At 43.0% G+C, this 26218-nt stretch overlaps 1 protein-coding gene across 1 annotated transcript; it reads right to left on the bottom strand.

Moving 5' to 3' along the window:
- Window positions 1-3240: 3240 nt before the first annotated feature.
- On the bottom strand, window positions 3241-7398 carry MFAP3L (microfibril associated protein 3 like; the record flags this gene model as incomplete). Its single annotated transcript, XM_084286187.1, has 2 exons — window positions 3241-4106; window positions 7116-7398. 2 exons carry the CDS (start codon window positions 7396-7398, stop codon window positions 3241-3243), a joined length of 1149 nt encoding a protein of 382 aa, XP_084142313.1.
- Between the last annotated feature and the right edge of the window lie 18820 nt (window positions 7399-26218).

The following is a 26218-nucleotide window of genomic DNA, read 5'->3' as shown; positions in this document are numbered from 1 at the left end:
ATTGCTGCTTGGTGATGTGATAAATAAAACAATATAACAAAAGGTGTGCATAGACCAAATACGAGAACAGATTGCTAAATGTCCCTGAAGTGCTTAAGGCGCATGAAAATATGTAACAACGCAAATGTTAATGTTTTCTTAGAACCATCATGGATTTCATATTTGTTAATAGTGTCCTTGCAACAACAAATAGCCATTCCCTAGGAAATACTGCAAAACCAAATTGCTTACTTTATGATAGCACAGCCAGAAAATCTGAAAGAGGAAAGAAGGTTTGGATCTTTGCCCACATAGCTCCCACAGAAGAAAGTACCTGAAAGCATGTAAAAAGCTTTATTCTTTCAGGTGTTATACAATAGATGCATAAAGACACATGAAAAGAGAATGAATACATAAAACAGACCCATTACAATCTGTATTTTCTTTAGATACAGTGCTGTTGTTTTTATTCCGGTAATACCACCAAGCTCAATGTCCAAAGGCTTTACTGGCTAGGCCAGCCCTACCTGTGGCCTCTCAGCTCTGAGTGACTCCAGCTCCAGCAAAGTCAAAGAAGTTCCTTTTGACCTTGCAACAGCAGAAATTCAGCACTGTACCTATTACATGCCTCTAATCCAAATAACTGTTGTTTATAAATAGTTTGCAAAGTGTGCTTGCATTTAAATACACAATCTTTGTGGGCAACCTTTGGAAAAAAATATAATCTGTATCTTCAAGGAAGTTTGCACAGGGACAGTAAAGAAAACCATGGGGATTGTTTGCTCTTCCATATTGCTCAATAAATAAATAATAAACAGTTTGGGCAGCAGTCAGGGTCAGAACTGCCTGGTGCCCAATCACCACATGAATATGTGAAGAGGTCTGATCCACACTGTAAAAAATTTATAATTAAAATACTATTAAAATTAAATATGGTACTTTAATACAATAAGCTAATATTGAACCTTTTTTTGTTACTGAAGTGCAATTTAAAAGTTATTTTTATGCTTTGAAAGAGAACATCATTGCTCATCTGAGCAATTTTAGTTGGGCACCAAGCAGATAACTTCAAAATGAATTACATCGTATGTAAGTGCTGGGCAGGTAGAAAAAACAAGATGCATCTTTTCAGGAGATTAAGGTGAATAAAAGTAATTCAATGCAAGTTCCTGCTTTTGTTTCTGCCCTCATCTTTTTTCATACTAGAAGCAAATTAAGGGACTTGAAGAAAAACTGATGTGAACACTGAACAGAAATGTACTTTGGACTCAGACAAGGAATTAAGTTTGCATCAGAAGTGTTTTCAATCGCACTGGTCAGAAGTGAGGTTCCTCATGGTGCTCTACCCTGTGTTCTAGATTTATATTGCTTCTAAAATATGTCCAGCCACATTCCTAAAGGGACTTTGCCCCTGCATGTTTCCTTTTGGGTATGTGCAAATGCGTTTTGTATAGATGCCTGCCACAGTGGTAAGCACAAATGTTAGGCAACTAAATGCTGTCATTTTCACAAGTTCAATTGCAGTATCTGAAGACCTTTATTAAACAAGTATTTTTTAATAAGTATACAAAGGGAAGTCACAGGGTGTTCCTGTACTACACTGCTATTGAAGCTCTGCTCTTTAAGAAGTCCACAAAAAACCTCATTGGTTTTTACAGATAGCTGCAACATTGCCTTTGCGTTGTCTTAATGACCTGTGCAGTTAATATAGCTGATTACCTCTGAAGGACACATGTAGATGTGACTACTTCAATAAAACATTCGGAGAGCCATCCGTGCATCATCTCCCCATAGACTTAACTGACTTCTTTTTCTTCAATATACTCGATTCCAGATTTGAGTATCTATACTTACACTACAGTCTTTCTTAAAAACTATCATGTGATTGTTCATTAGTTCCAAATTAAATGTGTGTCAGATAATTAATATGCTATTAAGCCTACAAGGGCTCCTCTTGGAAGTGCTTTCTTTTCAGACTCACTCCAGAAAAGGTCCTTTTTATTGTCTGTCCACAATAGAAATTAGCACTTTCCTTCCACTCCTCGCGTTTCCTGGCATAAATGTCGATCTTTTTTAATGCCACAATTGCCATAATCATTAAAGCTTTACTGGGGTAAAGTCACGTGTTCTCAAGTAGTGAACATCCTACATATGTAGGAGGTTCTTCAAATACAAAAGAAATTATAACACAGTAAGCAGTTTGTGTGATCATCCTTGTAATTTTACAGCACGCTTTTTAGTGTGGTTGGTTTTTTAATTAGGATAAAACATTCCCAGACTCATTCTTATAGATGAATTTAGGCTTGCCCCTCAGAATACGAATCTGAAAAAAAAAAGAGAGAATCCCAGTAAAAGGGTCTTCTGCCATTTCAGCCTTGTCATCAGCTGTTCCCTGGAGTTTGCAGGATTGCTGCTAATGCACCTGCATGTCTTCTAGTAGGGCTGCACATACTTACTCCTACCAAATTACTACAAAACAAGACATCTGGCAGATTTGCAACTGTTTTCCATATAAACTTCTGGCAGAGTCAGAGGTGGTCAAATACATGCAAAAACACCCTGTAGAGCTGTGACTGCAGCATTCTGTAAGATGTTGAAGGGCTTTCCTATCTGTAAAATACACCTCAAAGTTGTTTCTTGATGTGAAAAAAATACTTGTTGGCATCTTCATTCCATGGAAAAGAGAAAATTATTTCCCTTTGTGCCTAAGCAGCCTGGTCTCAAATGAAATGGAAACATTTTAACTTTCCTTAATAGCCCTCTAAATCACAATGCAGCACAGCAAACAGGCTTTGTAAATGGGATCTATTAGGATTTTATTTGGCTATTGGAGTGCTGCCTCTTGGGCAATAATTCAGATTCACAAGACAATACTTGCAAAAATGCAATAGATGGAAATAATGAGAATGAAGGAGGAAAATGAAAACCAGTTTTGTGTTTAGCAAGTTCAAGTGTCCTACATCAAAAACTACCAGTGACTTCAAGAAGCCACTTACAGGTGACTCCAACCTAGAAAATGCTGAGGTAAATGTTTCTTGGAAATACTCCTAACCCCAAAGAGCAATTAATATTAATGTATTAGCAATTATTCTGCCATACATTATGGTAAACTAAAGTCAAATTGAGAAGAAAGTGCCAGATAATCCACATACATGCTTTTGCTATGATAGTCTCCAGGTAAGGCTTAGCGGCAAGTACAATATGCATTTTTAAAAGAGCTCCACCTGATTTTCCTGCTATGCATAGATTCAGGAGTAACTATCATACATGGCTTTCATATATAACACATGTACTTTTGTCATTTGCCAATGCTGTGTCATCAGAACTGAGTTCAGCAGAAGGCTCAGGAGGAGGCTCCACAGGAAGTGCTGGTGTTTGAGGAGTGCCTTCTTCCTTGGTGTCCAGCTGCACGCTTTCTTGTGACTGACCGTCCATGCAGTCCTTTTTGGACAATGGGTGAACTGACACTTTTATTGCAATCTGTTGAGGTGGCTCATGCAGTGACGATGCGTCTGAGTCAGCTGTGGGAGAGTCACTGCGCTTCAAAGCATTTGGGATCATATACAGCTCATCTGTTTCAGTGGTTTCCTGGCCTTCTGCTGTCTGCCGTACAAAATTCTGTCCTTGCTCCTCCAGACCGACAACCTCCATAATTTCTTCCATTATAGTCCTGCAGTTCATGATGAGAGGTGGCAAAGGTACGCTGCGAGCAAGCTCTTCAATGTAGCGAGCAAATTCCATGGTCTTGAACTGTGTTACTTTGGCAAGCTCGAGCGTTTTGGCTGAAGTGATAATTGGGATACGCTTTGCAATCTCAAAGGCTTTCTGGAGTTTCTCTGCTCCTTCTGTTCTGAAGAATTCATTGATTGCTTTCTCCGTTTTCTTCAGGTGACTGCTCATCATACATAACCGGGTAATGTTCAATATCATAACAATGGTAAAAGCTACGAGGCAGACAATCATGTAATAGATTCCCATATCTCCGGAAGTATAGACAACCCTCAGTGTCACAGTATTGTTAACGCTGCCATACATATTAGATGCGACACATGTGTATTTACCTCTGTCTTCAAAAGACACGCTGGTAATGTTTAGTAGCCCATTGTCAAGAAACCACCATTTTCCTGCTGGAGAAGAGACAGAATAACTTGGTAAGAATATTTTGTTCACATGATCAGCATAGTCTTAAACATCAGATTTGACCTCAGATTTTAGAGGAGGGAAATAATGTTGACAGGAAGACAAAGAATTTACCATCTCAGAGAGTTTTCTCTCTCTGAGATCCTAGCTAGGTTACTATCAAATCATTGACATCAACTTTGACTATCATAGAATCATAGAACAGCTTGGGTTGGAAGGGACCTTAAAGACCATCTAGTTCCAAACCAACACTTTCCACTAGACCAGGTTGTCCAAACCTGGCCTTGAACACTTCCAGGGATAAGCTTCATCTTTATTCAAACATTGCTACCATTTAAGAGTTGGGGATAAGTAGTTTTTTGCTTTATTGTGTGTGATACAATTTATTAAATTGCAACTTTGCTGGAAAAAAAAAAAAATTCAACTCTCATATGAAAGGCTGGAATCAATTCTTTGCCTCATGGAAACCCACCCCTGAAGTTCATACCGGGGATGGAATAGCTGGAAAGTGTATGAGTGCCTCTGTGCTTTCTGAATATTTCACACAGGGAGATACCATACAGAATATTTCCCTGTAAAACAACAGCATAGGCTGATGTAAGTGAACAAGATCATCTCATAAATACTGCTGTGCAGAGGCAGTCAGCTGCTTTCTAACACAATCCCAAGCCATTCCTGAGAGTTATCTGTGAAGTCAATGATGTATTTTCAATAATCTTCCACATCAAGGGATTTCAGGTGTTTACCTGAAATTTTGTTTGCTGTATGAAATATGTATTTCCTTACACCTAATCTGCTGCAGTTTAAGTCTGTTGAGGCAGCTGACCAAAGACATTGATTCTGTGATTAGAGGCATAAAACACTACAAAAACACAGTGCAGTGGATTTAAATCACAAGGCAAGGATTGCAGTCCTGCCACAGGTTGGTATATGTCTTGCTTCTACATTTATTTTATCCTTTTTGTGGAAATTCTTTTGTTATTAAGAAGATTGTTCTATTTCTTGCTTTATTTCTTCCATGGAAGAATCTGTGGGCAACTTTGAGACTCAAAATAAGTCTAAAAAAGCCTTTAATTCAGAGCAGTTATGAGCTTTTACCAGTTTGAATTTTTTTCTAACTAAATATGGCTTGTCCAAATTGTTTTTTACATTACCTCCAGTGAAAACCTATATAGAAAATACTCCCCAAGACTCCTACTTCAGTCCATATACGTAATTAATGTAATTATATCTTTTGATAATCCTCATTTAGTGGTGTCAAGCTTACTAGAATTTATAACTTAGCCAAAACAGCACATTTGCCCTAGCTTAGTTCTTGAAAACAGCTGAATCACTTTGCCTGAAATTAAAAAACATAGAATAAACAAAAAAATCAGTCTAAAGCAAACCTTCACACACACACAAATCACTCCAATCAGTTAAAGTTAGGCAAATTTTGAGGGAAACTGTCTTAAAGTGGATGATACTTCCTTCTCTAGCTCTATGATAAGATACACAGTATTGGCTGCTAAACATTTCTTGGAATTGCAGTGTTGGCAAAGTAGGTCTTTATTCACTGTAAAATGACAAGATGCCTTGCTGATGTACCCTGGCTCCAGCTCTGATAAATGACATAATAGCATTGAACTGTGACTCAAATACTGGTTTTGTGCCAGTGGATCCTGGCAGATAGTGTAAGCCTAATGAGAAAACAGTGATTAGAAAAGGTGTCATTGCTGGTTTTGTTATAGCAATTCAACACCTTTTTCAGCCTAACCACATACATAGTAGAGGAATGTCTTATACTAGGAAACAGTTCTTAAAGAAAAAGCATCAATTTCTTAAAGGAGGAGTGCAGTGTTGAAAATCTAGGTTAAAGTTATATTGTCTTAATGCCACATATGTAATTTTTATTGATTTGTTCAAAGTTTTTGCTTACCTACCTGAATGTTTGTGTTAGTAGCTACCTCTCTCAGTCAACTACACAAAGACCTAAAGTTAGACACCTAACTAAATGGGAAAACTTCCAGTGGTAAACTGTAGTAAAACACTCTGGAGCTCTAGTACACAGTATGTTGCCATGACCAGAGAAATTATATCTGAAAGTCTGCATAACTAGCTCAAGTAGTTCTTTTCCCCAGCTTTACAAAGAATGATAAAATACACCTGCTAAGCAGTTTACAGACACACTGTTGAAGCACATATATCTGGCTCAGTCATTACTCCGTCATAACAAAGTTCTCCCTCAGCCCAGCTATTATATAAGCTGTCCTGCATTAGTACGAATTACTAGAAGTTTATTTCATCATGCTGTGAACAAAGCAGTCGGTATGGAAGGATTACATGAGCAAAATACCCTTCCTTCCTAGCAAATATTCCCTATATAACTAGGATTATTCACCAAACCTTCCTTTAAGGAAAACAAGCTCATGTGAAATGGAAGTCTCTGGCAAATACACCTGAAGAGGCTTACTGCAGTCAGGATGGCTCAGACTTGGCTTGTCCCTGTAGACTGCTTCTCCTTTATAGATTTTTCTCTTGGTCATTCAGGGCATCTCCTGTTTCTCACACTCGCATGGCACTATGCATAAAGACAAGAGGGCTAGCAGGGAGTTAGCTGTGTTAAAATCATGGCAATGAACCATATGTCAAGAGAATCCTTCCTTGAGTTGGATAATAGCTTTTCTGTGTTCTTTGGTGCCAAAGGAAACAAAGAGGAAAGAATGGGAAATAAGATCAAACCTGAAGTCTTCCAACGAAAAGAAAACCTGCCCACACCTTAAGCACTTCAGCTTGTTGGTATGTTTTACTATACATAACACATCACAAAAATTATTGTTGTTTTCTTCCCAGGTGTGCACAACACATTTATAGCTGCCATGATCCCAGTGTGCTTTCATATATTTTCCCACAGGCAAACACCATTGTCAGGCCATTAAATTAAGGTTTTTAGTTACCCTGCTGAAATCTGAAGTGTCTCAGGACAGGCTACACTGCTGAGAATAATAAAATCTTACCTTTATTCTCTTCCTCTTGGAGCAGCTGGCCATTGGAGTTGTACCATCTGTAATGCGGACTAGGACTACCTTGGACATTGCAGTCAATCAAGGCACTACTCCCCTCCTTGACTATAATATGGTCGATGCGGGAGATGACCACAGGCAAAGAACCCATGTTCATGTCAGTGCGGTTGAAAGTGCTATTAGTCACATCCTCAGCAGTCGTCAGAGCTGCTAGTAAGATGACAAGGCGAGTGGTGGGCAGAAAGTACAGAAAGTGGTGGCTGCTCAGTATGTTCATTGTCCTCCGGTGGCACATGCAGCTGGCAGGGAACTGGAGTCGGTGCTGTTGAATGCAGGCCCTTGAGGTGAGGAGGTCACAGGAGAGTTTTACTTTGATCCACGCAATTGTATGTTTAAAATATCCTATAAAATAAATAAATAAGTACAATGAGATGGCATGTATAAACAATCCATTAGATGTGCTCTTTTAAAATAGTGACACATCCATTAATGCATTTCACAATCATCAGCTCAGTGTCTTGTCTAAATGCTAATGTTATCACAGTCCTTTTTCTTACTGGAAAAAGATGCATACATTTTCCTGACAATAGTGTTGTTCAGAGTGGCAGGCGTGGGAGAAGGCTTTTATCACCTAGACACTTAGGAGCAATTTAGCTACAGCAGCAGCTACGGTTTTATTCCAAAAGTTCGATAGATTTCTCTTGCTTATTTTTTTTTTAAACATTTGCAAAATCAACAGGAAAACCAAAGGTACAGTGCGTCAAAGCTGTCACTACCAATTCAGTGCTGCATCTCTGTCCCGTGCATGGTCTTAGATGAACTGTAAAACGACATCAGAAAGAATTACTCCAGGAAAGGTTTTGGAGCTTGCTAGTGACATAATGATGAGCAAGGTTGCTTCAAGGTACAAATGGAATCGGGTCTTTTTCATTCCTTATGTGGCATGAATTATTTTGCCTTCACAGTTTTTGCACACTCTCACTACAATATTTTTCCTCAACTACTCATCTACAATGGGCTCTTTCTTAAACAGTGATTTCAGTTTGTAGACAGAGGACAGGGCTTTACAAATGTGCTCTCTATTGGCCACATTACACTCCCAGTGAACACAGCTGGCATTCACTGCTGACTGATGGCACAATGCTGGCCTCAAAATGAGCACCATCAAAAATTTCACCTAGAGTCTGTGGGCCACAAATTATGTTAAAATCACATCAGAATATCTAACTCATGTTTTTGTAAGGTAAATAATACAAACATAATGAAAATTATTAGTTAGAGGAATCTACCTGGAACCTAATATAGAACACAGTAAGTATCCAACAAATTTTCCCCAACTGAACATTTCACTTGCAAAAGGTTTGAGTTTTATTAAAGACCTAGGTGACACCAAAGTATCTCATCTACCTTAGACAAGGTTAGACAGTTCCAGATATATGGGAAACATTAAAATAAAAACAAACAAATAATCCCCTTCCTTCTTTTCTCCTTTATTCAAGAAGGAAAGAAAACATTACTGTCTTTCACCGATTATATTTGAGTTAGGCTGTTTTCTTCTCCATCCTCTGTTCTCTGTAAGGCACTGAACTTGATTTCATACAACTGTTATTAAAAGAGCAAATTAGTTTCTTCTGTGTTGTAGGATGAATCATTACTGGAAATGACAAACCATGTATTTTTAGATAAGCTGCATGCATGGTATGGATGTCTGTCACAATTCCAAGCTTGCTCTCACTTTTCTTCCTTTTTTCTAAATACTCAATATGGAAATATTTGCCTTGAAGAGCCAGACTAATTTTTTAACTTTAAAATTAATATGCAAATCACATTTGTCATAAAAAGCTATAAAAACGTTGACTTCAGAAATCCATTTCCAATTATGCAAACTGCAGAGTCTGTATTTCAGAAGCCCTCTATAGGTATAGCCTGTGTAAATCTGCACTTTGCAAAAAAATCTTCGACTCTGCCTGTTCACTTCAGTAACTATTTACATCTCATTTCTACTACTCCATTAACCTTGGAGACTGCCATTCTTTATGGCTACACATATTCAGCCTATAAAATGTTTTTGTTCAGCGTTATAGATCTGCATTGCGCCATACGGAAAAGCCAAAAGACACGTCACACTTCCTGGCAAGGGAGCAGGAACAAAGACTGGCTGGATTAAGACAATGGGAAGGGCAAAAGAACAACATACATTCATCAAGCTTTGTATTGCTAATTACTGGCTGTGGCCAGTAATTACTGTATTTGAGCCTACCGTATTTTTTGATGGCAGAAAAATCTGTAGCAATCAAACACATTGTTTAGCATGGAGAGGAATCAGAATTGCAAAAAGAAATAAAAGATCACCCCAGCAGGTGAGCAGAAACCACGTGAGGAAGGACTCCGGTGTACTGGGAAGCTGGGATCGGTTGGTGACCCACTGAATCCCTGCAGTGTAGGGATGCTATGGATGGATGTTTTGCAGAGTGTGATGGCAGTAACAGCGTGAGGCATGCCTGGTCTGTGTGGTCACCTGTGCTTAACACGGAGCATATGAAAGCAAAAACTGAACTTCTGTGTAGCAGTAACAAATCTGACTGGTTTACGTAGCCAAAGAGCCGATCGCTTGTCTGAAAATAACAGCAGCTCCCTCATTCTGGCACCACAGAAGGATATCATAAATAGCTGCAGTAAAACTTAAGAAATAGAGCCGAATAATTTACATCTACTGTGGGAGATTCATGCCTACTCGTGTCACTCTTGGGAATGTACTTTCCCATGTATGTTCCTGGAATGCAGAATGTTAAGAAAGCACTTAAAACCTCCACAGATGCATTGCTGCTTGAAATAAACACAGTTTGATGGCTGGAATGAGCAATAACCAGGCAGGAGACTTAAAGCAAGATGTTTGGAAACGGTGGCTGCTGCTTTCACATGCCATCCAGGGAAAGGCTCTTGGGTATGTCTGAAGAGTCAGGGAGAGATGTCTCTGAAGGAGTGTTTTAAGCTGCCAGTTTAAACAAATGTTCCCAGGGCAACTAAGAAGTGATAGAGAATCTTCTCTTTGGCACGCATGTCCTAGACACTGTTAGTGAGGAACAAAAAAAATGGAAATAAAAATAAAAGGTTTTCTCAGCCCTACCTAGCAAGAGAAAGTTAAAGGGTGGCCACTCAGGGAGCTGCACATCCCTGCTAATCTGTTGCGCAGGACCACAACAGCTGTAATCAGGGTAGGAGAGCAGGAAGAAGGAGGGGGAGAGAGACAATTGGAAAGGGTAGAAAACGTGCTCACACTGGACTCTGGTGTGAAGGGAGATTTCCTGAGAGTTTCTGTCCTACTGCTTTGCCTTAGGCACAACAGCAGCCTAAAGATATTAAGGAAAACAACTGTAGGAGTCAGCTGCTTTGTTAAACCTAAGTGATGATTCAATCACACAACTAAATGGAGAGAGTAAGGAGACTGAAACAGGGCTGCTGGTGATGTCAGCCCACTTCTGGCAAAGTCATGAGAGAATCCAGGGTACTGGGGAAGTGGGCACAGTGCTATCACGCTGGATCCTGGTCATGACAGGCATTAATTAACTGTGGCCCATGATAAACCTGGTGAAGGCAGCCAAAATGGTAACCTTTTACCTGCCCCTAAGTCAGAGAGCACAGCTAGGTTGACCAGACTAAAACAGAATGCTGCAGTAACTCCTCAAGTCTGAGGATAACACAGGACATAAGACACTTATGTCTGCACTGTAAGGATTTGCTCTCTAGGAACACAATCTCTGCGAGCATTTTTGCCCCCAAATAGGAGATTAATATAAAGCAAAATATACAGTCATGGAAAGAATGGATGCATTCCTTTCTGCCATCCTCAAAACACACATCCAAGATACATGTAGAAGACTTAGAAAAACTATAAGTTTATGGTAGTGTTAATGTGGTTACATACTCTTGCATTTTACTTCTTTTTTTAAACTGTGGTGCATGAAAGGAAAAGAAACACCCTTAGCTGTCCGAGCTACCTCTCCCACTTCCAAAGCTGTAGCGAGGGACAGGCTTACCTCTGGTGGTACCAAAGAATCCCTAAATTCTCCTCCAGCATCTAATACACAGACAACATCCCCTGGCATATTGTATCTGTAGCAAAATTCGCCACTGAAAGACAGTTGCCAGGGTTCCTTGCGTTAAGTGGTTTTGTTTTTTTCTTCCCCAACCCACACGGTGTAAACTGAAAACCTGAAAGTAACAGTGCTGCTCACGGGATTAACTTCCAAGGAAACATACACGAGACAAGCCACATGAGGGAACTATGACAGGTTTTCCCTCTAAGTGACAGGACTCTGTCACCACACGCCTGCTGCTCCGGACCAGCAGCACCGGCGAGCTTCAGGGCCGCTTCAGACCTCGGGGCACCTCTGTGCTCACCCCTTACCTCCCGAGGCAGTCCTGTGAAAGGAGAGGGCAGCTTCAGCCGAGTGGCAGGAGGCCGTGCGGAGCACCGGCGCAAAGCAGGGCAGCTGCCGCTCTCTGACAGCCCCGAGAAGCTGCCGGGGGGACACCTCGCCCCCTCACCCCCAGCCAGCCCACAGCCGGGGCTCCGGGGGCAGGCAGAGCCCTGGGACCCAGCAGCAGCCCCGCTGCCCTACCCACTGCCAGCCCCTGCCAGCTGCTGGTGCCAGGCTTCCAGAACTATTACACATTTTTCTTCTAAGTGACGGAACAGCTGTCTCTATGGTGTTACCTATGCATTTTTATCTACAGAAGTTCCCTGGAAATAGGCTCAAAACCAAGCAGAGCTGCAGGCTGATGGTATTACTCCTAACTGTGAAATGGACCCACCTGAGGTTAAAATTTCTCAGTCCAAAACCATCAGTGGTCTGATGAGAAGACACTTGCAGTTCAGACTGCCTGGGAACATTTATCACTCAGAGACATGTTGTGGTCTGACTGACCATTTATTTTTTCATGTTGCAGATGACTTTACTTCCCAGTATTTCTGCCACCAAGGAAAAGGACTGCGGGTGAGGGGCTACATTTCTAAGTACTGCATTTGTGCAGAACGATGTGATGACAGCGCACACAAGAACAGAAAAGGAGGTCAGTGATGTATACCTTTTCCTGGCTTGATTTCTTCTGTAAGACTTGCCTGTTCCTGTACTTGGAATTATGTGTAATCCTATTAACTGTGAGGTTATTCAATTCAGAAGTGAAGCACCAGAAGTCAGCTCATTGTACAATGCATAAATTACATTCCAATAGCTTTAGCATCACAATGCTGTCTTGCTTAACTTGTAAGTGATCAAGAAAATGAAATGATTTTCACTCTAATTCTCATTTGTCTATAAATAACTATAAAGATGATGCTACAAAATTAAGGCTAATCCTTTATTATTTAAAAACTACTTACTACACTCCATCTTCAGACCAATCCCCTCTCCTAGTTGCCACGGGCAATGCCTTTTCAAAGTGGACAGCAGTAAAAGCTAACAGGTGTTACTGGAACAGGAATGCAGAAGAATGAACCATGTGGCATAATAACGGCACAGAGAAGCTAAGAAGCTGGCTGCCAGCTCATAGGCTTAAGAGCAAGAACCACTTAAGGAAAAGGTTAAGCTGTTAGGGTCCAGACAGGCAAGTGAAGAGAAATATCACTCATTTAACAACTAGCAGCAATGTTCTGACTTATTTCTCTACTCATTTGTTAGTCAATAAAATATTAAGGCTTGGTTCTGAAACAGCTGCTCTGTTCATTCTTCTGGGGAGGACTTCAGTCCTCCACAGTCCTATCCGCTTCCCTGGCTATGTCAAAAAGGTGGCACATTGGTAATGTTCATAGGTTGAAGAGCTTCCTTCTGCCCATCTGGGCTGGTGCTTCCCAACTGGGCAGCAGCTCCTAGCTTATTTATGTGTTTGAGTCTCTTTGGCTGTATTGAGCTGCCTGGGAATGCTGGAAAGTTGCCTTCACAATCCCCTTTATAATCCTTTTAAATATCAGTATTTTAGAATGAGGAGACAAGCTGAGAGTGTTGACTACAGCCTAATAGAAAATGTGCTTGCCCTTATCCACTGTACTTACACAGCCAATGGTGTCTTTACCATTTAGAGAGGACTTATTTGCAGCCTAAGTAACTAACGAAACACCAAGGTAAAGAACTAATAACTTATTTGGGATAGCTGCAGTATTACTTTTTTATTTTTCCTGACACGGAACAGTCAGATTCTAAAGTTCGTGGGCTATTACCTGCTGTTAAGTCAGGCTTCTTGATGCTACAGAACACTTGGTTCTGGTAAATCTAATCTTGAAATGGAATAAAGCAGAGATAAGCCAAAGACAGACTAAGATAACCTTTACAGACTACTGACTTCAGAGGATAGATGAGTAGGAAGAGATGTTATTAAAAATACACACAAAAATGAATGATGTAAAGAAGACAGCTGAGGCATACGTATTCACTGTTTCTCATAATACTAAAGCAAGACCAATTTCAGTGGAACTGAGGTGGAAGATGGGACAGTGGGAAGAAAGAGAAGGAAGGTTCTTTTATTAACATATACCTAGACAAAAATTTATTCACACAAGGTAAAATAAGGAAATTAATGAAGATTCAAGAGAGACCATATATAATTTACATGCAAAGGTTCCTGGATTATGATCATCTGTGCAGTACGTGGGGATTTATCTTTCTTCTGTGTATTCCTTGTCCTCTAAATGTACGGCACTGGGTAGTGAATGAGAATGGCTGTTGGTATGGCAACTCAAACTCCTTTTTAGGACTCTTTTAAGTTAATTTTATGTTTCATAGACACTTGTAAACTATTCCAGGCAAACATTTATGAATTTGTTTTAGAAGGTGACAAACGGTAAATAAATAAATAAAGAAAATGGAAACATCAGGGCCAAAGCTTATTCTACCATTAACAGCAGAAATGGAGTAAAACTCACAATGAATATCTTTCAAAGTTATTTTGTTCTAGACGCAACCAACACTGTAGGGGAGTAAAGTTAATGACCGTAAAGATTCATTTATTTCAGTTTCAAGGTTCAATAGCGTATAAATAAATACAGCATGAAAGTACTAAGCAAAAAGGTTATTCCACATTCTGTATTTGTGACCGAACTTACCCCACATAGATAAAAACATCCTGTATGCTATATCCAGACTCTCTGGGTAGGGAATGAAGCACACACCATCCTATTCAGCAATGGTAAAATGAAATTCTTCACCCTCCAGATGTTGCCTTTACAACCATATTAATATTTTAGAAGCCTAATTGCAAATAGGTATTTTACTGTCAAGTTCTCCTCAGTACTGTTCCTCTTTGTCCTACTTCATGCCGTGATATTGCAAAACTAGCCAGCATATGAAATCCTGGAGACTTTAAAACCCCTTTTGCTTTAAAAACTTGAATGGTAGCATTGATTTAACTATGTCTTTGAGTGGTCTGGTAGTTGTTCTCCTTACTCAACAAATGCTCAAAGACCTTAATCCATTAACCTAAAAATGAATAGATGAAGCCTATTGTTAGGTAATTACTGGAGAGATTATTTAAAAGTACCTCAAGAATGCCAAACCTCTGAAAAATTCCCTTCTGATGTTGCAGTTCCTGTAATCTCAGCACCTCTGCTATATCAAGTCAACTTTTTGTGAAATACACTGAAAAAAAAATGCTTAGGGAATTTGGATGCTTTTCACTAAATAAGTTGTAGTTCATATGCACGCTAGTATATGGGATGAGCAATTTGAGTGTTTTCTTGCCCGTGTTTTAATGACTGCCATAAAAACAAAGTAAAACTTTATATTTAGTGGAAAAGCTTGCTGTTTTTATTCAAGACAAGTACTGTGGTAGAAATGTCCTTCTTCTGAGGTATAGGCTACCCAAATCATAAAGCAGATTCAACCCTGTCAGTAGTGGAGAGACTTTTAAAGGCACATCTGATGTTTGACTAGGTATAAACTCTTTACAGGACTTGGAATGTTCCAAATAAATACTTCTTCCATGGAGATTACCTAGATTAATTTAGCATTTGTATTTATTTGGAGGCTGGACAATTGCCACTCAATGTAGTTTTGTGTACAAAGCTATTATTCTGGAAACATCTGTATGGCTTTAAGAGACACTTGTTTAACTCCTTGCAAGCTTTCAGCATAGCTGCTGCTGTTTTACTGTTGGCAGTAAATGCAGATGGTTCAATGCCTGAAAGTCCCCTTTGTTGAGAAAGGGGTAACAAAGAAGACGCAGAGAATCTCTCCCACGCTTCCACATACACATGGCCTGGCCTCACCAAGTTCTAGGTATCTTTCCTTTTCCTTACTCACCTCTTACCTTCTATTTATACCAGCACTCTGTAGGCATTATTCTGCAAACAGTCTAAGTCACTGAAGTCAGCAAATACAACAGATCTTATATGTTCTCAGCATGGCTTATCTGTTCTTAGTGGAAGGAACACAGCAATGTGGAATGGGGCCCAATTCATTTCCTTCTACTTTCTCTTCTTTTGAGCTGTTTGCCAAAGCTAACCATCCTTCAGGCATATCTAATTGTTTTCTTTTTCCAAATGAAGATGAAAAATTCTAGATGTTAGATGTTCAAACAAGATGTAAAATTAAAAATTAGGTTTTCTTTAAACAAAGATATGAAGGGCTTTGCAGAGCTAAAACTTCTACTATTTAATTTCTAAATTTTGTACGTGCTTTGAATAAGTGAATATTTTCAATTCGCTACATACAGTTTAACTAGAAACAGTATTTTAATAAAAGGCTCCCATTTAAGTGGGAATATAAAAGAGAATAAAAAAAAAAACTGGGAGAACACAGTAAAGTATGACTAATTCATCTATGTCCCCATAGAATTGCAAGATGCATATAATTACCAGCTTTTAATGACTGTTTTTCACATTTATTGGTTTCCGGGATACTGCGCAAAGAGGTTACACGTGGGTGCTGGGATTAGGACAGGATTAAATTTGTGAGGGAGAATTTAAAGGAATCTAACCATTTGTGACTGATTGCAGTGGAAAAGATCATTTTAGGTTAAAGTGCATGTTCCTACTTCCCCCACGAGAATCAAGAGGGGACAGCAGACAGGATTCAAAGGAGTTTGCATTGCATCACACAGAAACTTGAGTCTTGCTTGTATACAAATGGGATCAATACAGCCCTTTCCTTGTGCATCAATATATGGCCATAATTTAGGTGCAATCATTTAGGTAGAACTCACAAATTTACCAAAGAACGTCTTACAATTCAGACTTTTGTGCCATTTTATCTACTCTGGACTGAAAACTGTGACTAATATTGCAGTCGCATGACTGCCTAACCATCTTTTGACAAGCTGATCACAGATTCTGCACGGAACACCTAGCATAGCAACATCATGCTGAAATAACTGTTCAGAAACATGCTCGTAAATGAAAACTGTACCATGTGAACTGCTACACCATAGCACACCACAGCCCACTGGCATTGTGCACCCACTATCCAGGGACAAGACATACTGGAGAAAACCCAGTAGTGCCGGTAGGAGTAGGCACCGTGCGGTCACACAGGTGTGACTGGGGACTGCACGCACAATGGCGCGGTGGCAATGCAGTGTGCAGTGCCTGTTCCTGCGTGACTTGAAAATATCAGCAGAAATCTTTTGTTGCTATGAAACTGTCAGAGTGGCACGACAATTAAATGTTAAACCTAAATAGGCTGTTCTTAATGTAATTCCCCCATTTGTTGTGGCCCTCTTCCAAAATAAGAGATTTACACATCTGTACAGAGTTCGTTATTTCTGATAATCAGGCACCACTTTCACCACTTTACTCCGAAGTAAGACAGTCCACTACCAATTTTTTTTTTTTTTTTGTTACCTAAATGAAAATCACTAAATAATTTGAATTCCTCTATCTTGATAGAGGAACTTACAGGAGAAGGTACAAGTTTTGTCTGCCCTTCACACCTTTCCTGCCTGACAGATTTAAAAGAAAAAAAAAAAAAAAAAAAAAGATGTTCTAAAATGCTGTTATGGATAATTTTAATCACGGTAACTGGTGAAAGGTAATACTGTTTTGGAAGTGATGTTTCTCAGATGGGTCTGTATGTGGTTAGAAAATGCCACTGCTTCACTTAGCAGAACTAAGTAACAGAATTAAGACTACAGAGAGACGTCTGCAAGGGTGCTGATCTGCATGGCCAGGCAGCAGCTCAGAGCTTCAGGGATGAAAAAATTCCAGGCAGTATCGAGCAGCCAGGTCTTACGCTACAGTCTTCTGGTGACAGTTAGCACAGCTATTTTATCTGTAAGCTTTCTCAACAGAAACCTGCCTGTGTTGGACAAATACCAGATATCTCTGTAACAAAAGTGGGAAGAAAGCTTTTTCTTGGTGATGGTCTGCGATTTGTCTAAGTATCTGAAAAAAATAGTATATATGCGACGTGCACTCAAGCTGTGTGAGTTGCACTCAGAATCTAGTGATGTTGATATACTGCAGTCTAGATTAGATGGCAAGAAAGAAAGAAAGAAAGAAAGAAAGAAAGAAAGAAAGAAAGAAGATTCCTACTACAGCAACCACCGGTACCCAATGGTGCTGTTGCTAACTGTACACACTAAGCCAGACAAAAGATTCCTGCCAAGCAAACATTGCCTCCGCTAAAAGGAGATCTGCCGTATTTTGTCCTACTGCAGTGAAGAGAGAAACTGTTCCGTAATGCATTGGCTCTTACCAACTAAAATGCTGCGTTTTCCCCTTTAAACCCCTTTGCGTTATCCACCACGAGCTAACTTCACAGTTATTTTTTTTTTTTCAGCCAAATACGTACCAAACGAGGTCGCATTTTGCATTTGGCGTTGCCCGCAGCCGGTGCGTCTCCTCCCGAGCGGGGTTAGCAGGGGGGCTCCGCAGGAGTCGCTCCAGGGCACCCCTCGGGGGGCCGAGACCGCGCAGGCAGCGCACCCGCCGCACGCCTGCCGCTCCGGGCCGCCTCCTCCTCGCTCCAGCCGCTTGCCCGGCGCCGCTCCAACCCGGCCCGTCAGGCACCAGCAGCGCCGGCGAGCTTCAGGGCCGCTTCAGACCTCGGGGCACCTCTGCGCTCGCCCCTTACCTCCCGAGGCAGTCCTGCGAGAGGAGAGGGCAGCTTCAGCCGAGTGGCAGGAGGCCGTGCGGAGCGCCGGCGCAAAGCGGGGCAGCTGCCGCTCTCTGACAGCCCCGAGAAGCTGCCGGGGGGACACCTCGCCCCCTCGCCCCCAGCCAGCCCGCAGCCGGGGCTCCGGGGGCAGGCAGAGCCCAGCGGAGCCGGGCAGCGGGCACCGGGCAGCGGGCACCGGGCAGCGGGCACCGGGCAGCGGGCACCGGGCAGCGGGCACCGGGCAGCGCCCCCCCGAGCGCAGCGGCCGCCCCCCCGCCGCCCGCTCACCTGCGCGGCGGCCGCCCCGCGGCAGCGCCCGCCGCCGCCGCGCCCCTCAGCGCGCCCCGCGCAGCGCCATGCCGGGCCCGGGGCGGGCGGAGCGCGGCGCTGCCGCAGTCCGTGGGGCCGGGCCGAGCCGAGCCGCTCCGCGCCGTGCCGAGCCCTGCCGAGCCGAGCCGTGCCGTGCCGTGCCGCAGCGCTGCCCCCCGCACCGCCGGCGCCGGCAGGGAAAGTAGGTCAGGGCGGCACTGAGCATGCTCGGGGCCGGGCCGGGGGGCGGCCCCGGGGCCCGCGGGGGGCGGCCGGGGGCCGGCGGCGCATCCCTCGGCGGGGGCACGGGGCGCGGGGCCGCCCGCTGCGGGTCCCGTCGGGCGCGGCCGCACGGGGCGGTGAGGGGAGCGGCGGGGGCACGCGGCGGGGGCTGGAGCTGCCGGGGGAGCGGGGGGTCAGGGCCGCGGCTCCGCGGGGCAGGTGCCGAGCCCGCCAGGAAAAGGCGAAGGGGAGAGCAGCGGTGGTGCAGAGAACAGGGGGACGCTGACCCCAGGGAGCCGTGCCGAGGGCCCGGGCGCTGGCCACACCGCCTGGCCCGCAAGGAGAGCAGGGGTGGGTGCGGGCACTGGCAAGAGCAGGGCTGCCGGCAGCCTGCCTCCTGCTGTCCAGGGTACCGGGATGGGCGAACTGGCAGGCAGCGGGGAAGCAGCAGCTGATGTTGTCAGGTTGCGCCAGAGCCAGGTGCCAACCGAGGGAACAGGTCGTGATTGCTTCTCGCTCGCCCAGCCAAGCATTTGGTTGATGGAGGAGCTGTTTCGGTCACAGGACCTTACTTGCAACTGACCTGTGACTTACGCTGGCTTGGCTGCTGCTCTCTGTGTGCATGTCAGGTATACATTGAATTTCTGTATTTAGAAAATTCACACATTTTTGTTTAGTCCATCTCCAAGTGGCTACCACCTTGCAGTAAACCCGTGTTCTGGGAAATGCCTGTAGGAATTCAGATACCAACACACCCGTTGAAGAGGCAGCATTGCTGGGATTTTTATATTCACGTCCACGTCTTGCTGTGAGCCTACCACTGACATTAGAGTCACCAGTTATTTGCCCTGGGCCCCTTCCTGGGAGGTCACTATCTCCCATGCTTCATGTGGCTCCCATGCCTGTCCTCCCAGTCGCTGTAGCTGTTCTGTGAGCAGCTCAGAAGGGAGATGTAGCCACGGAGGCTGCAGTGCTCTTCGTGGTCTGGAGCAGGTAGGCAGCAAGGACTTGTGCCTCCACAGTGGTTAAAAGCAATGGTGAGTGCTGCTAGCCCGCAGTTTCCTTCAGTTCAGTGCTTCCTCTGTGTTGCCCACTTCTTCCTTCCCCATCTCCCACTCTTGCAACCAGCGTGTAACAGCCTTGAGGAGGAGAGCTGAGTGGTAAAGGGGAACTGCCTTTTCCAGCACCAACTGTGCACAGCTGCTCTCTGACCATAAACTGATGGCCAGAGGAGGATGGCCCTGCAGCAGGTCAGGCTGCCTTGCCCAGGATTTGAAATGGCTGATCCTGCGCTTGCTGCCGGCGTGAGATACACTTACCTGGTATATTCTCTGTGTCTCATATGCCACAAGCTTGGCGTGCTTTCTGAACTGACTGTGCACCCTGGTGGCTATGTTTGATGCCTTTGGTGCATAGGAAGTGCTAGTTAGGGTCCCTGGGAGATAGCGGGATTGCTAGCTTCAAACTCGTGCAGTGTCTGAAATGCTGGTTTGTCAGGTGTGCAGACCTGTGCGGGTGCTTTCCTTCCCGACTTTCTGGTCGTACTTCCACGTGCGCACAGAGGTCAGCTGCGCGGGGGCTGGAATGCAGGCCTTCCGGACGTGCACTCCAGCTCCCAGTTAGCTATCAAATCTGCTTAATTTACTTGAGATTAAATTATATACAGCTGAAAGAGCTTAAAGAATAAAACTGGGAATGTTGTGCTTTTGTGCGATAATGCCTGCCGCAGATAAACACTGACCTTTTATATTTAGTACTACAGTGAGCACATTTTACCCCTGTAAAATCACAGCATTGTTTAATAGGAGAAATCCGTTTACCTTACAGTAAACAGCATTTTGGTATCACTAATTAGTGGTATCTGGACAGCAGAATCAGGCAAGCTTTGTAATCAAGCCGTTGGAAATTTAAGACAAAATTAACTTGTATGTTTAGGGTAATTCAGGTCCCTCCATCCACTCAGTGGAGTAGACATAAAAAAGGCTGAGACAAGCCTGTGCACCACACGACATAAGGTAACAGCAGAGAAAGAAAAGAAAAAAGGGAAGCTTTCAAGTGTTATTGTAGAAAATAGCCACATTTGATAGCTTAACAATCAATATAGATGCATGAGGTGATATTCCATTTAGAAATCAGATGCAAAGCTGGTGGCACCTCTGTAATAACGTATTTAAGAAAGGGTGAAAAATGCTACGCAGCAGTTGTGAGAGAGAGGAGTGGGAAAAATGTGAGACAACCAGCCCTGCAGCCCCCCAGGTCAGTGCAGCAGGAGGGCAGGAGGTGCTCCAGGCATGCAGCAGCAGTTCCCCTGCAGCCTGTGGAGAGGCCCCTGGTGGAGCAGGCTGTCCCCCTGCAGCCCATGGGTCCCACAAGGAGCAGATCTTGGATATAGTACTTTTGCAGGTCTTTCTGTCACTGGCAGCCTTTGCACTTTAATCAGCATCTGCCCCTGGAGTGCCAGTTGTTTGCTTTGCCCATGTCTTCACCAGAGACCACTAGTGTGCAACTGCTTCCTTCCTGAAACACTTCTTTCTGAACAGTTTCTTGGTGTGTCTTGTGCCACTTTCTCCAATTTCTTCGCAATTTCCTTCAGGATTTCAGATGACCTCTGAGAATATTTTTCTGTTTCAGTTTTATACTTTGCTCTTCGGGGAGCCTCGGGATGTCAGCTGGGCTTCAACACAGGATCCAGCTGAGACACAGGAGAAGCCCTCCCTGTGAGGGTACTCATGCGATCTCCCTGCAGGTCAGCACCAGAATCCAGACAGGAAGCTGGGTAACCATCGCCCACAGCCACACCTGGGGGATCGCCCTGAGGCTTAGGGACAGGATCATGCTGAGGAGCGGGGAAGCCATCCCTACATACCTACAGGGACAGCTTTAGGATGTCATCGGGGCTCAGGAGCAGGACTCCACTGAGTGGCTTGACCACAGCGGCATGTGGGATGTTCCCGAGGCTTAAACCCAGGATCAAGCTCTGCTGAGCACATGCCATCATCCACTCCTAGTGTTCACTGTGGAGCAGCCCAAGCACCCTGGACATGCAGGGCCACCAGGAGGAGGATTCGGGGACCGGCCTCTGTTCAGCACAGGGGCAGCCCCATCCTCTCATCTCACAGAAGCCGTCCTTGAAGCCCCCTTGCTGCCAACACCTTGCCATGTAAACCCAGTGCAAGGAGACAGTTCTTTTGGTAACTGGCAGGGGAGAGAGCTTGCTTTGTACCAGTCCTGTCAGAAATACCTTACTCTGGATCATGTCCTATAGTGTTGTGGCTTAATCATTGTGTTCTGTTCTCAGTCCTCCTCCTTACATTTTGAAGTAAACTCAAATTTAAAAACATTAGGTATGAAGCTTTTGATCTTACAGTGTTTTTTAAGTTTAGCTCGTAAAACCACGTAGAGGTAATTGTTGCCTGAGGTTCTGGATTTGTTACCTTCCAGTTCTGTTGGTTTTGTCCTTTTTGTCCTCTACAAATGTACGGATAGGAATGACCAAGTAAGTTTTATTCCTCCCTATGCCTTCTCTTCTAAGGTATGCAGTAAAATAAAAAGCTTGGTTTTCTACCTCCACTATGACCCTTCTTTTTTGTTCTAGCAAGGAGAGGAAGAATTTTTGTGTAGAAGACTTTCACTGCAGTGATCCATTTTCATTACTCATTTCTGAGGGAGCTTCCTGAGCTCTGATGTAGACACACTCCAAAAGTGAAGCAAAAACATTGATTATGTGGTCACTTGAATGCTCTCTTGCACAAGATGGTATTGGACAGTTTTGTGCACATTTGTATTTGTGATGAAGGTGGTACTGCTCGGGCTCCTCAGTAGTGTGGGCATCAGAAAGCCTAACCACATGGCTATGCTAAACCAAAGTCAGGTATATCTGTAGAAATTGTTGGCCCCTAAGGGGAGAATGAAATACACACCTCTTGTGATTTGAAGGGAAAATTTCACAACGAAGGAACAAAAAACTAGCTTCAGAGGGCTTGGAGCCATTGTTTAAAAGTTGCCAAGCTCTTTAGGACATGCAGAAATAAAAGGAGGGCTGGTGGAAGCACCTCTGCCCCCCATCCCTCCCTCACAGCAACTTGCAGAAAGAAGTCAAACCAATAAACCTTCAAGTGGATTTTGAGCCTATTTCCATTTGTTTGTTTAGTAATTTAGTAATTGTTTGTAAAAAAACAACACAATTGTCAGTTCTGATTTGAGGCCTAATGCTTCCAGGCCAATTTCAAGCAAAAGCACCTGAAGCTTTTCCCTGGTGCAGAGGAGAGCAGACTTCCCCGACACACGGGGTTCGGAAATAAAGGAGCCTTTACGGCATGGGTACATAAAAACGGGCAGGAAGCATGAGCTGTACTTAAGGAAACTTGCCATGGATTAAGTTGGGGCCAACTGAGAACATGTTACAGATAAAAGAGTTTTGGTTCCTTTCAGTTTTTGTGTCCCCTTGTCTACCCTGGCCCCATCTCTGCTCTCTCACCCCCACCTTCCCTGCCCCTGATTTCCTATCCATTTCCTTTTAGCTACTGAAAGGTGCAGGTGGGGTATTGCTTCAGGGGATGCTGACGAGATGAAACTCTAGGCTAGAAATCAGGAGTCGCTAAGCCAGGAACAGAGGGATCTCAGTACTCTGCTGAAGCCTAAGCAGGCTTTTGTCTTCTAAGAGCAATATTGGATGACAGACGGATTAGTGGGGGCCCTGGGTAAGCCAAAGGCCTGAGGGTCAAAGCAATTGGTTTACAGTTACCCTAATAATGTCAGATGCCTCACACTCTTTAATTCTTTTCCTTTCTACACCAACTAATCTTACTCATTTCAAGTTTCTATTGCATGAAACAACGGTCATTTCTCTGTCCGCTTTTGCTGACCTTGGCTGTCCCATAGCTCCCCAGCTGAATAAACTGAGAGAGGGCAACAAAAGAAAAATAAAAACAAAAACAAATCTACACCTCTAATTAGCTTTTGAAACAGCAGTGTTTACCATTCACTGCATGAACTGACTGTCAGACATTATACCACCATGGAAACACTCTACAGCTGCATGTCATGAATGTAAAATAACACGAGGCACAGAATACAGTGCTGAATTGCACATGAATGAGAAAACACCAGGAAATCTGCGTGACCTTCAGCAAGATTCAGTGTTTATGTCATTGAGAAAAATGAGCCAAATTATTCATGAGACTGAAAGGGGGAGAGCAGACATGCGATCTCGGAGCAGTAAGCATTATCTTATTCTTGTGGGGAAAAATCAAGACAACAACATTAATATTACCTTTTCCTTTACACTCTATCTGAGCCAGAATTTTAGGAATATGTGAAGCTTTGTGTGTATTATCCAACTGTCAAAAGATGGTAGGATTTTAAAGCATCAATCAATGCAAATTCTATTTATTTATTTTTATGAAGCAAATGCTTTCAGAGGCAAGGTGAATCAGTAGGTGTGAATCATCAGTAATGTGGCTATAGCATGGAGGAAGCTTTTAAAGAATAAAATGTAATCATGCATAATGTATAAATTAATATGTAGAAACCCAAATAATATGATGATGAACTATTAAGGATTTTATAAAATAAAAAAAAACCACTGAAACTCTTTCCAGTAAGATAGTCTGAAGCTTTAGTGACATTCTACACTTCTGAAAGGAAGTTGTGCATATTATTTGTGGTCATATTGCAACTGTAAATAGGAAATGTGACTTTGAAGATACTGTTCATCACGAGGAATAAAAATTCTTTTCTTCTGCCTGATCTGCAGTTGTGTAATGCTGCTGAGCTGCACTGCTGCAATAAATGCAGAATTTATCCTGATACAAATGGTGTGCCAGGATGGGCCTTGTCAAAAAGCCACATCTGGCACAGACCAAATGAAAAGCAAAAATATTGGGTGTGCAATGTCTGAATTGTTTCTGCTACATAAAACCATGTAAGATGTGGACTGGTATTTATTCCTGCAGCCGTTTCCATTTGCTGTCAGTGTACAGATGTTGCTCATCAGTGGCAATTTTAAACTAACAAAATGGTTAGTTAAGGGAAAAGGTGGTGGTTTTGTGATTAAGATATTCTGAGGACTACAAATGAGTGTCACAAGAGTCATCTCCTTCAATGTTTGGGGCATTTAATGCCTTTTTTCTTTACAGTACTCATTTCGTGATGCTGTATTGGCTGCCTGAAGAAAACTCAGTCACTCGGTTATTGTTTTAGTAAGCTCAGAGAGTAAGCTGTCCACAAATGATTTCAGAAAGTGTTGACACAAATGGAATGACCACATTTACATCCACCTCATGGAAACCGGGCTGTCCTTCAGGGAGATGCAGACAAAACCTCTGAGCACTTACAAAGGAATGCAGTTGAAGGAGACATTATAAAAATTTGAAAAGCAGTTGGTAGTTTATTACTGCTTTGGCTGGAAAGAAGATTTAGAGAATTGTAGTTTTGAGAAACCGTAGCCTTGGCCATTTGCAGCGGGATATTAAGTTATACGGGGCTGAGCAGTTCAGTTTCTGACATGTAATTAAATGTTTCTGAGATCCTTGGGGAGCATCTGGCTTTCCTTCCAGTTGTTTCTGAGGGGACTCCTGACCTGTGACAGAGTTCTCCACCTGCTGCATTTACCATTTCTCATATGAACAAAGGCTGCACAGAATTCCCTTTGTGGGGTGCTCTTTTGCATGATCCCTAGAAAATCATGAACATTACACTCTCCAGCTGAACTGATTTGCTCCTGAAAGACACTTTTGGTATTCATATTCAGGAATAAGAATCCAGTGGATTCTTACATTAAATACTGTGGGTTTTGTCTTGTGGTATGAACAGTTTTGTGGTACAACACAGTTATCTAAAGGAAGCTCGCTTTTAACAAAGCTCATTCTTCATCCTGTATTGAGGTTCCAGATTTTTCACTTCCTTAAAATATAATATCCACATTTCCCGGCTCACATTAGATCAGCTAAGCCAGCATGTGTGCATGTGTTTATCCCTTTTCAGATATTAATTAGTTCATTCTCTTGATTAAAAAGCATTAAACAGCACTGGAGTTTTTATCCCGCAGCCCTTTCGATATAAGACTCAGCTTTGTGACAAGGTAACCCTGCCATCTACTGGAAAGTCTTTAGTAATGACTTTTGTCTCTAAAACCGGGGTGGGGTGGGATGCCTACAGTTTTTACCTACAGGAAAGGACACCTCTGTTCTGGAAAACACAGGCTGATTTCCTGCTGTTCAGCGGAAACGTGCATCTGAAATGTTCAGGTGGTGAGTTACAGGAGGAGGCATCGAATATGTAGTAAAAAGGGACTTTTCCTTTCCATCTGGGATCATTGACCTTTTCTCTGTCAAAGATTTCTGAATCTTTCATCGACCCCTCCAGACACTTTTTGGTTAGTGTCCCAGGACCAGGGGGATGGCTGGGGAATCCCGTGGCCTCACAGTTCTCTGTGTGGTCAGAAAAGCTGGGAGCTCGCTGGGCGGTTGGGGTTGCATA

Source organism: Netta rufina, assembly GCF_964035555.1.
Source record: "Netta rufina genome assembly, chromosome: 4".
Lineage (NCBI taxonomy): Eukaryota > Metazoa > Chordata > Aves > Anseriformes > Anatidae > Netta > Netta rufina.
This window is presented reverse-complemented; position numbering and strand designations above follow the sequence as displayed.